This window comes from Helicoverpa armigera, chromosome 2 (assembly GCF_030705265.1).
Source record: "Helicoverpa armigera isolate CAAS_96S chromosome 2, ASM3070526v1, whole genome shotgun sequence".
NCBI lineage: Eukaryota > Metazoa > Arthropoda > Insecta > Lepidoptera > Noctuidae > Helicoverpa > Helicoverpa armigera.
The window spans coordinates 15,271,350-15,285,161 of record NC_087121.1 but is presented as its reverse complement, the minus strand read 5'-3'; the positions used below and the strand labels follow the sequence as shown (position 1 = coordinate 15,285,161).

The 13,812-nt window shown below is 35.1% G+C and overlaps 1 protein-coding gene and 2 long non-coding RNA genes across 9 annotated transcripts in view; 2 read left to right on the top strand and 1 right to left on the bottom strand.

Moving 5' to 3' along the window:
• The window catches only part of LOC135118609 (meteorin-like protein), a 30,381-nt gene extending 26,023 nt beyond the window's left edge, over nt 1-4,358 (top strand). Inside the window, exons 3-5 of the mRNA XM_064041056.1 lie at nt 234-524; nt 2,670-2,811; nt 3,961-4,358. Of these exons, the coding sequence (XP_063897126.1) occupies nt 234-524; nt 2,670-2,811; nt 3,961-4,213 (686 nt within the window). The 3' untranslated portion in view covers nt 4,214-4,358. The remainder of the gene's footprint in view (nt 1-233; nt 525-2,669; nt 2,812-3,960) is intronic.
• A 1,440-nt stretch (nt 4,359-5,798) lies between these two features.
• LOC135118611 (uncharacterized) lies at nt 5,799-7,007 on the top strand. Its single transcript, XR_010277682.1, has 3 exons — nt 5,799-6,258; nt 6,342-6,521; nt 6,608-7,007. It is a non-coding gene; the product is annotated as an uncharacterized LOC135118611 (long non-coding RNA).
• A 2,062-nt stretch (nt 7,008-9,069) lies between these two features.
• LOC135118603 (uncharacterized) lies at nt 9,070-13,568 on the bottom strand. Of its 7 annotated transcripts, none has more exons than XR_010277679.1 (5): nt 13,186-13,564; nt 11,558-11,661; nt 10,987-11,347; nt 9,895-9,954; nt 9,070-9,687 (listed from the first exon to the last, which is right to left on the bottom strand). It is a non-coding gene; the product is annotated as an uncharacterized LOC135118603 (long non-coding RNA). The 7 variants fall into 7 exon arrangements; XR_010277680.1 differs by lacking the exon at nt 13,186-13,564 and adding an exon at nt 12,364-12,408; XR_010277676.1 differs by having other exon boundaries at nt 10,987-11,661; nt 13,186-13,568.
• Nucleotides 13,569-13,812: the final 244 nt, after the last annotated feature.

The following is a 13,812-nucleotide window of genomic DNA, read 5'->3' as shown; positions in this document are numbered from 1 at the left end:
AATAACACCTTTGTTTGTAATCAACCAGTGCTATCAGATATACCTCTCTCTACAAAAAGCACCTTAATAAATAAAATAAAAATACACATAATTAATGGACTAAGACTTGATCACAGATGGCAAGCGAACTGAGTAAATTGTCTGTCGTGTGGACCCTTTTGAATAGCAGAGTAAAACTCCTTCAACATAATGATTTAATTGTAGTCGCCTACAAAGTAATGCATTCTTTGCAGAAGTCGCGGAGCGGTTTCCAGCGCGCCTATTTGTGGAGGGCGCTCGCCGCTTAGTTCCTTTGTATGCACCCAATGATGGTGATCCGAGGGAACTGCGGTGCTTCCGAAGCCGGCACGGTCGTGCTGCGCTTTATGTTGAGGCTGAACCAGAAGATGGGCCCCAAAGAAGAAAAGCTACGTTCAAATATGAAGCCAGGCCGTTAGCCCGGAGACATTATGACCCTGCCACCGCGGATTGCAGACCTTGCACGGAGTCCGAACTAGAACTCGCTTTCTGCACTAGCGACCTCGGTAAGACCTCAATCTCATTACTTTCATAGCTGTTCCTCAACCACAATAATGAGTAATCACAAGACCAGGAGCCTGCGTCCCGCTGAATGTTATTAAGCCGCGCCGACGACCGCACAGTAAATTGTCGCCATCATCGAGATTCCTCGCGCCTCAAATTATATTAAACGTTGTTATACTTGAATATAATTTTATCATTTTTCTTCGCTTAACTACCACGAAGTATTTACACAGCGAAACAATTTCACTAACGGCCTCATTATTCTTTAACATTTTAAACAATTTTGAATTTTTAAGTAATTCAAGAGTAACTGAAAAAGCTTTTTACATAATTCGTGGAGCCTTTGGTATTGCCGCTAAGTGCCATTCGGATGTATATTACGATTAGATTGCATTTCATACCGGTCATGACTCACGGAAGCTTTTGCATGGAGTGAGCGAGCCGGGATGAGCTGCTTAGATTCAATTTACGTCCGCAACGATGGTGCTTGACAAGTGTATACCGGATAGACTACTATGGGCGTACGGCACGCGACGCGGCGGGGAGTTAATGGTAATAGTTTTTTCTGGTTTGATAAATTATAATAGTTGAGGAGTTATGTCACTGCAGCGCATGCATCCCGCCGCGTCGCCCGCGCACCCACGTTATTAGCCGCCTCCAACACGTATCATTGATTTTTTGTTTGTCATTCTACATAAAAAGCAGATACTTTTTTCTTGGATCAAGGCAATCTATACGTGTTAAGGTTCTCTGTCAAATAAAAATGACAAGCTATTGTTAAATTGTCAAGAAATGGGAAATTATTATCCGATTGTTTTCTGTTTGTATTTGAATAAATAATTTATTAGTCAACGGATCGGAGACTGGAAAATGGTAATTTTAATGATTCTTACTCACGCATGTTTCGTACCGTCTTAAAACGTACATATGTATATTTAAGATATTAACACTAGCTTACAATTAAATAACAGTTGTCTTGATAACATACCTTAGTACAGAGATAGTCATGATGGCTCGTTAGTGGACGTTCTATGTAATTATCGGGCCGGCTCGGGTGGATGACCGTTTACCAAAGACGTGGACTATTCACTTATCTTGCTCAAACAAAAGCTGGCCGTAGAAAAAATACGGCTACATTTTGCGCTTACTCACGGAGCGGACAAAAACGCCTGGCCGTTAACAATGGGGACATAGTGATTAATATCTGGACAATAAATCTGGTGTCGCGGCTGTGCCTAGCCGTTGAGCGAGATACATTGTGCTACAGTTTCAACATTGAGCTCACTTCAACGAGATAAACTGAACATGTAGCTTTCTGCTTGTATTTCTAGTCAAGTTGTTTAGAAACTCCTTGCTTGTGGATATTGGATAATTAATTGATCGGTTTACGGCATAATCTGCACTAGGCTTTATTGCAATACTTGAGGCAAGTTTATACTGTTGCGCATTAAAATACCTCCTGTTAACATTATACGCACTAAGCATACGATGACAAATTACTTTAACGTAAACATCGAATTCATCAAAAATATGCCGTGCATATAAAATGATTTGACTTGAAATTAATTCGAAATTATTCAATGTAAAATTAACTCAACATCGTAATAAAATGATACGCATATAAAACGTGAAAGAATGACGCCGTGACAATAGTTTAACATTTAAACTGAGCCTTAGTTGGGGAAAAACAACTCGTCACCGAGTCAATTGTGTTCACGAAACACGCTTTCGAGATAGCTCTAGCTCCGTCATTAAACTTTATAACTTCTAATTTGTTTGTGCTGTAGCAATTACTATAATTAACAAAAACTCCGCTTTCAAACAAAACAATCTAAATACGCTTGATAAAGAACTTGGTTTTAGATAAAAGGAATGTTCATTTGCATATTTTATTTCTAGGTATTGGAATAGAATATTTTATTTTTATTACGGAATATTTTGTCAGATCTTTGACTTATCCAGTATATCTTTTATTTAGCATAATAACGAACATAGAAGCCTTGATTTCTTGCTACGAATGCATAATTCGATATTCAACTTCCGAAATAAGAAAAAAACATATTTGAATATATATTTAAACATTTTTTTGCTAGCGTAAACAACCTCATCTAAAATGAAAAAATAATAATGTTAAATATTTTTTCCAGTGTCACGAGGTGTGATCGTGATGAGCGAGGCTCGCCAAGACTTGGACACGACGCAACTGACGCTGCGGCTGACCAAGCTCATCCGGGCCACGGCTGGGGAGCCTGACAAGCCGGAGTTAGCTGAAGATGACGATTATTATAGGTCAGGATCTTGTAATTGACTATTAGAAGTTGGTTAGTCACATTGGGCACCAACATTCAAATGAGTGGAAGGGTCCTAAGAAAATAGCCTTTTCTTAGCCTAGTTCTACTTGACTTCTGAAAATAGGTGATCAATAGTGGATTGAAAGTTTTGATTACCAAAAGTTTTAAGAAATTCATTAGGTACCTATGTGCGAGCACGGAACGCTGACCAAAGTCCAAAAACTTGTTTAGTTTGCTACGTTATGGCAAATGCTAATGTTATAAATTCACAATATGGCCGTACGAATGACCTAGAGACTGTAGTTACTATTGATAGTTTGCGGTCACACGCGATATAAATGAATCGTTTAAAAAGTAGATAGCCTGTAATTGCAGTCCCCCGCGTAGATAATTGCGACTGACCGCTTGCATAATTCTAACTAATAGTAGTGGTTACAAAACTGTGCAGTATAATCTTTCAACTTATACGATGAACAAGACAAAGCCTTGTATAACAACAGGAAATATTAGTATTTTCAAATGTTCTACAACAAAATATTTCGCTTCCATTTATAAGGAAATCTCGAGATTTTGCTAGGAAAGGAACAATATTTAAGTAGGAATTTTAATCAAAGTAAATGTAACCCTACTCAACATACCCAACAAATTGATCTGATAGCACAAACATACACAGGGTACTTTTAGGAAACCCATGTAAGAACATAAGAACATTGTGTTAGATAGTATCTAGAACCTGTTGTCCACATGTAAACTCATAAAGTGCTGGCTGCAGTAAAATGTTTATCTATGTTAAATCTCTTGGACCGTGATGTTTAGGCACTCAGATGCGTCTATCCACTGCAATGAAAACCTTGTAAATTAAGTCGTAGAACATCGTAGCTCCAAAAACGGTATGATTACCTAGCTACATAAATTTAAAATTTACGAGACTACGAACAAAATATAATAAAAATCATAGTAGTAGTATAGTGTAATAATAACGCAGAAGTTTTTTGTTAGCAGTATTCGAAGCTTATAATGACGCATTACAAAAACAACGAACCAATCAAGTGTCACCAAATCTACGCTCAGCCGCGATCTTATTCTTACTGGAGCAGCGTTCTAGAATGCGGCAGTTCACCTTGCTAATAAAACCTAATCTTTCCAGGTATGACGTGGACAACACGTTAGAGCGGACCACACATAGGAACCATAAGCGACGGAAAGCGCGTAGCTTGCACGCTCATGTACATGTTTCGTCGGTGTGTGGGGCGGCGGCCGGGGCTGGCGAGTTCCTCGTCATGGCGCGAAGAAGACTCGGCAGGTACTCCCTAGTCTGTGCGCCCAGGATAGATGACTGGACAGAACTCGTCAAGAAAAGGAACGCTGACGGCACAGCGCATTGCTTGCTGCAGCATTAGGACTGTGCCAAACTCGACGGTTGGGTTCAAATGCTGTGTTGTGATTGGTTGACATCAGTGATGATGAAAAAGACACTTGAAGGATTTGGATGTTTCTCTTTGTAGAATCAGCGTGTAGTCTTCAGCAAATTGTTATAAGCTGTAGTTTCCTTGAGTTCAACAGTGTAACATTGTTGCTACAAATCCTATTATTTCGAGAGTTTTATCCATAATTAGATTATGTTATTGCTTGCCATAAAATCAGCTTGCGTATTAATGCAATATTGTACAAAAGTATCTCTATTTATGTATCAAATGTTTATATTTACTGTAGATAAATGATTTATTTGTAGATTGTAATGAAAATGTGGTCCAGAGTGCCAAAATATGTAAGATCTTCAGTTAGACGTAAGATCGATCTCAACTTTGTACATATTATTATTAAGTGGGATAATGAAAGCCATATTAATTTAGCACCATAATTAGATGTAACGTAATATATTGCAGTTTAAGTGTGATTTAGAACAGATTCTTTTTATTATTATAATGAAACTATTTAGTGCCACTGTTACGATAGTAAACTTTTAAGAGAGTCTGACAAACAATGATGAATATTTGGCGAGCGTGTAACATTATATATGACAAGCTGGAATTGTTCCATAAGAGCGCTATCAAACTAGCCGCTATTTAGCCACGCTCAGGCCACACCGAGCGTATATGCTGCAGCTAAATCCGCTAGTGTGAAAGCTCTCTAAATCCATCATCTTTCTCTTTACAATCATAGTACGCTATAAAGCGCTGTAATACGCCTATTTATAGAATTATGGTGCTGTCATGCTAATAATCTTGTCTTCTTTAGTGCTTCCATAGACAGATGCTCTATTTTATATACATACTCCCCAACAAGCAAAGTAATCCTATAAGAAAAATTATAAGTCTATTACTACTTATAACGTTCTTGTTATGGTATTGCGGTAGACTCTATGACTTATAACAGCATTTGCCAAGCCTAAACATACTCAAGCGCATTAGATTTTATATCTCGGTCTTATAGTCCGCTACAAGACTGACCTCTAAAACATTTATAAGACACTTTTACTAGTAGCAGCATTTCACAAGCATAGATATGCTCAAGAGTAATTGTTTTTATATATCAGTCTTATAGTTAACTACAAGATTATCTTTTAGGACACTTATAGGACTAAACAATCCTGAATAATATTTTGATCCTATACTAGCATTTTGTGAGAGAAAACGATATTATAACATCCTTAGCTGAGACCACTACAAGTTTGTGCCGTCATAGTCTTGCTCAAGACTTTTATTAGCCTTAGAACTTAATAAGAGCGCTATAAGTTAAAAAAAACTTATAAACTTGTAGATCAAACACTTTATTAGTAAACGTCAGCCATTTTGTAACATTCAGTTGTACCCGTCCATTGTGAGAATTCAGTTTAATATGAACTTAAATGATTGGAAACGATTGAAAAGTGGTGGTTACAGGAGAAAGGTAAAAAATAGGTATAAAGAATTAATTATGTCAGGGTCTTCAGAAATAAAATCAAGTGCGTTAGGCGGAATAATTGAGGGTTCCGTGAGCAGAAATATTTTCCACGTCTTCCCACGACTCAGAAAGTGAAGAAGTTCAGAACAGCGAAGAAGAATATATCGAAGAGACCACTGACTATGACAATAATCATGAATTTCTGAAAGACATGCAAAGCTGGGCTATAAAATTTAATATACCTCACCTGGCCCTAAACGAACTCTTTACTTTTTTGAACAAAAGATTAGGTAATGTTTTACCCAAAGATGCTCGTACTTTACTTCATACAAACAAAGAAACGGTGCATATTACAACCTCAGATCCAGGACAGTATTGGCATAACGGATTGATTAAATGCCTAAAAAATACACTGCAGGGCTGGATTTGAATACTTTACGAAATACGATTTCGTTAAATGTAAACATAGATGGGTTGCCTGTATACAAAAGTTCAAGACATCAACTCTGGCCTATTTTGTGTAACATCTTTGAAATTCCCCACATACCTCCCTTTGTGATTGGTAAGATAACACTATTTCAATATCGTAGAAACTTTAACTACCTACTTTATTAAATTATTTATATAGATATATTATTTTTCAAGGAATTTATGCGGGTGAAGGAAAACCATCTGATCTAAATGCTTATTTAGAGTCTTTTGTGAAAGAAATGAACGAACTTGAAGAATATGGATTAGATACATCGTTGGCGCCAAATGAATCTAAAATCAAAGTCAAATTAAGAGCCTTCATTTGTGATTCACCAGCAAGAGCCTTGATTAAAGGCAAGTTTAGTATTGATATTATTTGAATTATCTGATATCTGATATTTTAATATGAATGAAAAATATGGATGTTTAATTTCTTACAGGTGTCACAAATTTTAATGGAAAGCATGGCTGTCTGAAATGTACGGTGATTGGCGAATACTCACATAAATCAAATACTGTAACATTTCCTAAGTCCAATTGTCCTAAAAGAAACGATAAAGATTTTCGTGCTAAAAAATATGAAGAACACCATAAGCATGATTCTCCGTTATTGAAACTAAACATAGATATGATAGAGGATTTTCCTGTGGCAGACTCATTACACCTAATAGACCTTGGCTTGATGAAGCGGTTGTTGATTGGATGGCGTGACGGAAAGTTGGGAAAATACCTAACCAAATGGAGTGCTCGTGAAATTGATATTGTCAATAGCTTTTTACTGAATTGTCAAATGCCCAAAGAAATTCACAGATCAATGAGATCTGTAGATGTTTTGGCCCATTGGAAGGTTCCGAATCTTTTTTATTATCTAAGCGTTATAATTTTAAATCACGTGCTCAAACCAGAACCATTTTATCATTTTTTAAACTTGTTTTGCGCCATAACGATTTGCTCAAATGAAAAGCATTTGCCACTCTTGCCAATTGCTGAAAAAATGTTAGAAGATTTTACAGAAAGTTTTAAGGCCTTCTACGGGCGAGACTACATTACTAGTAACATACATAATTTAACACATATAGTTGACGAAGTAAGAAAATTTGGTATTCTGCAAACTTTTAATGCATATCCTTTTGAAAATAAATTATACGCTATTAAACAAACTATCAGACATGGAAAACAACCATTACAGCAAGTTGCAAGAAGAATAATTGAAAGGCAGTTAATCGAAACGGAGCATCTTAGCGAAGAAATTGTACACTATCCATATATTAAAAAAAACCAGCGAAACGGTTTATTAGTTTTACACCTAGAAACATATATTTTATCATCGAAAGATGAAGACAAGTGGTTTCTTACTGACAAAAATCATGTAATAGAATTAAAATCCATCAGCTTAAAGACAACACTAAGCTTGAAATAGAAATCACGGGATATCGCATTGTTAATATCCTCGACGCTTTTGAAAACCACTAAAATCTTCTTTTTGAATATTTATAAATGCGATTGTGCTCCTATTGAAAAATCGGAGGTATTATGCAAAGTTCAAAATATAAAATGTAAACTAGTTAGTATTACTTACAATTCAGAGATATTTTTCTTACCATTGTTACATACCCTGTAAATTTCAAGTTTAAAGAGCAAAAATAAAACGATACTTTATAACAATTATGTTTTATTCAAAATTAAACATTAGTCTTACAATCTTTATAATCAGTCTTATAATCTTTATAATCAGTTTCATAATCAGTCTTATAATCGTTATAATCAGTCTTATAATCTTTGTCATCTTCATAATCAGTCATATAATAATCTATTGTAGTCTTCATAATCAGTTTGACTAATAAAATAATCACTCATCATCATCGTCATTTTAGCCTGACATTACCTATGTCTGGGTATGGGCCTCTTCTTTTTTTTTAATCAATCTTATAATCATCTATTGTAGTCCTTATAACTAGTCTCAACAAACTTAATTTTTAAGCTTCTTTGTACGGCGGCCAGCACATCAACCTATCTCAAAAATCTGACAAATTTTCAAAATTGAACGTAATCCATAACATATAAGCACCTTATTATATTATGAATGTTTTATGTGTAATAAAGTTGAAAGTCATTTAAAGAAATTTGTCAGATTTTTTGGGGTTGCTTAATGTGCTGGCAACAATTTTAAATTTATCTTAGCTTCCTTGTACTAATAAATCTTATAACTAATAAAACTTTACGAGTTAAACAAAATATATCAATTTAACTTCGCCATTAAGATCATGTAATCATCTTTATGGCAAATTTAAATGAAATATTTTATAATATAATATAAGATTATATTCTTTAATTCAGGTCAAATATATAACCCTAATTTTGAGCATCGTCGCAGTCTGGTAAAATTTACTAAAACTACACAACTTAGAAGATAATTTCAGCAAATCAGATCAGACTAAATTTTTGTCTGAAATGATTTGATTTAGTTACTAGGGATATTGATCTATTTGTATTTGAGTGACGACAGCACGTCAGACTATCCCAAACTGTCAAAGACAGATTGGGGTAGTCTAATGTCTCTCGTGTTATAATTAATATTGATGCAAAAGTCACTTAGTCAAATAAAAATTAGATCAAATAGTTTCAGACAAAAATTTCCTCTGTAACATCTTCAACTTCTAATTGGTTACCAGTGGTTTGTGGTGTAGATGTAGGATTTTCAGAAGAAGTCCTTTTGGCGCTATTTTTTCCTCTGCATTTACTTGCGGAAGTTCGTAATTGCTTCGATTTGGCCCGCTGATCGGCATTTCGCAAAATTGTTTTAAAAATTATGACAGTCAGTTAAATGGAACGACGAGTCTTGTTTATAAATAACTTCAAAAGAAACCAATCATCTTAGAGAAACCTTTTAAGCAGATTTTTCTGTTGTTTCATTTTGGGAACGTGAAGCTCCAGTCCACGAACACGATTTGAAAAACTTTCTTTCAAACAAAATATCAATAATTGTATATGCTCTTGTGATTCCCTTCCCTGTCCCTTTAGTGCCAAACACACTAAACTTTCTTAGTAAATCTTCTCTATAATCAGAATCCATCAATTTATTTTCAAACTCTTCTAAATCTTTTAAATCTTGTATTGGTTTTAACATCAACGAATGGTTTTGTTTTTCTGTAATAGATTTTTTAATGAATTCTTCGTTCGTAACTTGTATTTCAGTCACTTGTAATAAAATCGATTTCAGTGTTTCGTGTAATACGGCTTGATTATTTAGTGTTGTGTTCAGGGTCCCCATTATAGTCTTCATATCGTCATTTATGGATTTTAGGTCACTTTTAATAGTGGTGATATCTATTTTCATGGATTTTAATTCGCATTGTTCTTCTGATAAACTTGTTTCTTTATTAATGTACGAGTATATTATAGGTGTGTCCGACTGATTACTTTCAGGAATAACAATGTATTTTTCAATATTTTCTTGCGGCGCGCTCAACGGTGTTTCAGATGGAGTTGACTCTTTCGGTGTCGTGATTTCGTAATTAGTCTAAACAATAACAATCATGAGTTAGCTAAATATGACGGCAATACTATTTTTTATGTAAGTAAATATTAAGTTAGTACAATACAGTGAGCTTATATGTTTGGAACGGTGATATACTTATAGTAACGGCACATTTTACTATGTTGCTGTCTAATATTCTCTGCGTAATATAACATCAATATATTTGTATGTTACGTATTTATAACTTACCACCATTATTTGTTCTCCATCTTCAGGTATTATTGCTGAAGAAGCATTATGCTCATTATTCTGAAAATATAATTTATTGAAATCATTTAAAAATAACGGACAACAATTTTGAAAGCAACGGTTTCGTTCGTGTGGTACAGACGGCGCGGCGAGCGTCACGATAATGCTAGCCCTTTCCACATAGTGACGCTAATACACGAGACTAGCACAGCGTGACGCTGTTTGTACCAGTCTAAGTTCATATAATCTCTCAGACAAAAGGAAATACCTACTTAATGTAAAATCGATCCACGATCTGTGAAAATATCACGTCAGCTACATGCACTATAAACAGGTATTTCAGAAGCGACTTTGAAATCAATTAACTTTAATTCAAAAGCACATAAGTATACTTAAATTCATCTTGGCGCGCGGCTCTAGAGTGCGTGTGCACATATATATAAATATGCAGCTTTGATTTGTGTGACAGTGAAGCGGGTGACGCTCAGTCGTCGTCCGAGCAACACGTGTGCAGGTTCAGTAATTGAAAATACCTATAATGTCACATACAGTTGTTAAATATATCATAATAAATATATATATACCTTACTAACAAAAATATTTACATAGTGTATACATACGCTACACAGTGTTTTGTCTTTTCGCTCTTTTCCAAAATAAGAGAGTTCGTGACAAAACACTGTATAGATTAAACACTGTAAATATATTTATCTATACTAATATTATAAAGAGGAAAACTTTGTTAAAAACTACTGGACCGATTTTAAAATTCTTTCACCATTCGAAAGCTACATTATCCACGAGTGACATAGGCTATATTTTATCCGGGTACGGGCAGTAATACCCACGGGATGCGAGTGAAACCGCGGGAAAACGGCTAGTTAGTAATAAGGATAATGTTAACGTCACGTAAATCTTTATTGTTACATTTCTATATATTTAATCAGTTTAATAGTCTGATCAACAATCAAATCACAATCAGCCGCCCGCGGTTGTTAGTAGTTAGTCACCCGCAGTCATGGTATCTATGCCTACAAGCTTTACGCACACATAGAGCCGCGCGCCAAGATGAGTTGAAGTTTCTGTACAAACCTTTAAAATTTCTTCTGCCATATTATCATATGACAGCTGTGGAAGATCAGAGCAATTGCGCTGTTTTTTTGATGAGACGTATTCTATGTCAGGTTCTGTGTCTGAATTATTGCTCATTATATCAATTTCATGTATTGCATTTTGATACGTTTTTATGCTCCGCCTTTTTACCGCACAGTTTATTTTTTCCCAAGATTCATCGGGCCAACTACCTTCATCCTTTTGTAACTTACTCGTCTGTGACTGGGTTTGTTTTCTGGGCCAATACAAAACTCCATCGCTCTCCCATTGATGTGGTACACATGTCAATACAATGTTACCCTTTTCAATGGTCTGAACAATTTTAAATGGCATTTTGAACCTGTAAACAAAATAATGTTTGACTAGAAAAAAAAGAATAATATAATCACCCACAAGTTTGTGGAAACACGTTGACCTTGCCTCGTAGAGAGTTTCAACACAACGCGTGATCAGGTCCGTCTCTAGGAAATACTAGTAGCTACTATACTCTAGGAAAGTTACTTCAAATATAGTAAAAATACGTAAATCTCTGGCGATACACCTTACTCACATTAAGCACACGCGCTCTTCCTGACAACTCAGGTGCTACTACTGCTAGACAGCTACTGGTTCGACATGCAACCGCCCCCCGCACCTCTGGCGCCCGTACTGCAGCTGTGTAGGTACTACCGCTATAATACGGCCGCTGAGTTATTACTGATTTGACAGATTCTTAATATTTATTATTCCCTTTATTCAATTAATTAAATTAAAGCAAATGAAGTGACTCCAAAAGTAGCAAATTGTATTTAATAAACAAAACTGCGCAGCTTTATCTCTGTCTCCAATTTATTTCTCAACGGATCATAGATTAGACCAGAACCACTAAAAAGTTGCTCGCTTGCTACTGAGCCTGCTGGACGCGATAAATATTCAATCACGAAACAAATGACACGATCTCATTACATGCAAAACAAGAAGTGATAGAGTAATCGACAGAAAGCACGCGGAGAGGGATTCCCGTGCGGCAAGTTTAATTTCGTTCGTACATGCTTAGGTACTGCTGTTCCTGTGGCGCTGCCTCCGATCGACTTCCGATTTAATAGTGTCGAAGCCGAAACCAGAGTCGGAGGTGTATCAATCGGAACTTCCGACTTTTCGGAATCGGAAAAAAACTTCGTAACATCCTTATACTGTAGATACATTACATATTTTTACATATAAGTGTATACTCGATGTAAATAAAGTAATTAAATTAATCCTTACTTCACTAAAATTGACAATTCGTCATGTGTCAAATCGGTTATAACTCCGCGGCCGTACTATAAACCACTGATACAGATAGTAATTCGATAGATAGCAGTTGTATAATCGTACCTTCAAAATATTTGTCAAACAGGGTGGCGCGGGAAGGAATTTCTTGTTATTTCGGTTGCCCAGCCGTATAATGTTTTATTATTATTTTATTGGATAGCACTATTCTAAAATTAGTTAAGTACTTTTGCGTGTGTAAAAAGTTATGTGGATACAAAATCAGTAGCAATTTGTGCATTCATCTTCTATGTAATGGTCATATATGCTGTACTGGGAGCAATTCGGGCACCAAAAAAAGCTTTGATGCATGAAAAGTTTTAGATTTTCTTGATTAGAAATGAAGTGAGTAGGTCTATCCATATTGTTTAAATAAACTGGAAATCCACACCCATTGCAGCTTTCGGATAACACAAAATGTGTGTTTGTCCAAGGCCATCTCACATGATTTAGTAAAATCAATGACGATTTGGTCAAAACAGTCAACATCAAAATGACCACCATCTTGTTGATTAAATCCTAAAAGGAAAATCAATCATTAGCTAGCTGACTTTAATTTACTTCAAGGGAACCCTAATTTGTTTTAAAATGGAGGCGAGTAGTCTGGACAGAAACTGCTACAAGTACTAGTTTACCTATAATGGTTCCATAAAGGACTTAATCAAGAGCAATTTTAAAACATGGCCGATATGCATAAGAATTTATGAAATAATTTATTCGCAACATTATACTAATGTGGAATTTTCGAAGGGCCCCGTGAAATTAACTAAATTTCGATACATATTTACAGTAAATATTACTTCCCACGAGTTCACACACTATATTTACAATATATTACCGATGTTTTAAAGTACTACAAGTAATAATAGTAATAGTAAGTTTACTTACGTTTTTACGTGCGTGGTAACACAAAAAATCCGGCACGACCAGTCAAAGCAACAACGAAAATAACTTGTATTAAAATATACTTAAAACTATTTTCTAAGACCATTACAAGTGCTTTATAAACAAGATTGCTCTAATAAAATACTTACGTCAGATACTAACAAGAGTGTTTGCACTTGTAATTGTTTAGTCTCATATCATTAAAGGCGCTATTGAGCTTCGTCAAGTATATTATAAGGCTTAATAACATTGTATAAGATGATTATAAGATAGTTATAGAACTAAATGCTCGTATAACTGCGCCCAAATTCAACTTTGTAGCATGCTACAAGATTCTTATAAGTGAAAATAAAATGCTCTTAAAGAACGTTTAAAGTACTGATTTTGCTTGTTGGGTCTTTATAGAAATATATGCCTGAACATATACCATTCAGCCTGTGTGAATACTTAGTAATATATTTTGTACAAAATTCTAAGTGTAGTTGTCGATATGTGATATAGTTTACAACGATTATGTTATGAAGTGCCTATTGTATATACGAAAATATAGCTATTGACTACATAGTGTTTATAAATATACAAATATTATGTAAAAGAAGAAAAACTGTTGAATAAAATAGTTTACAATTA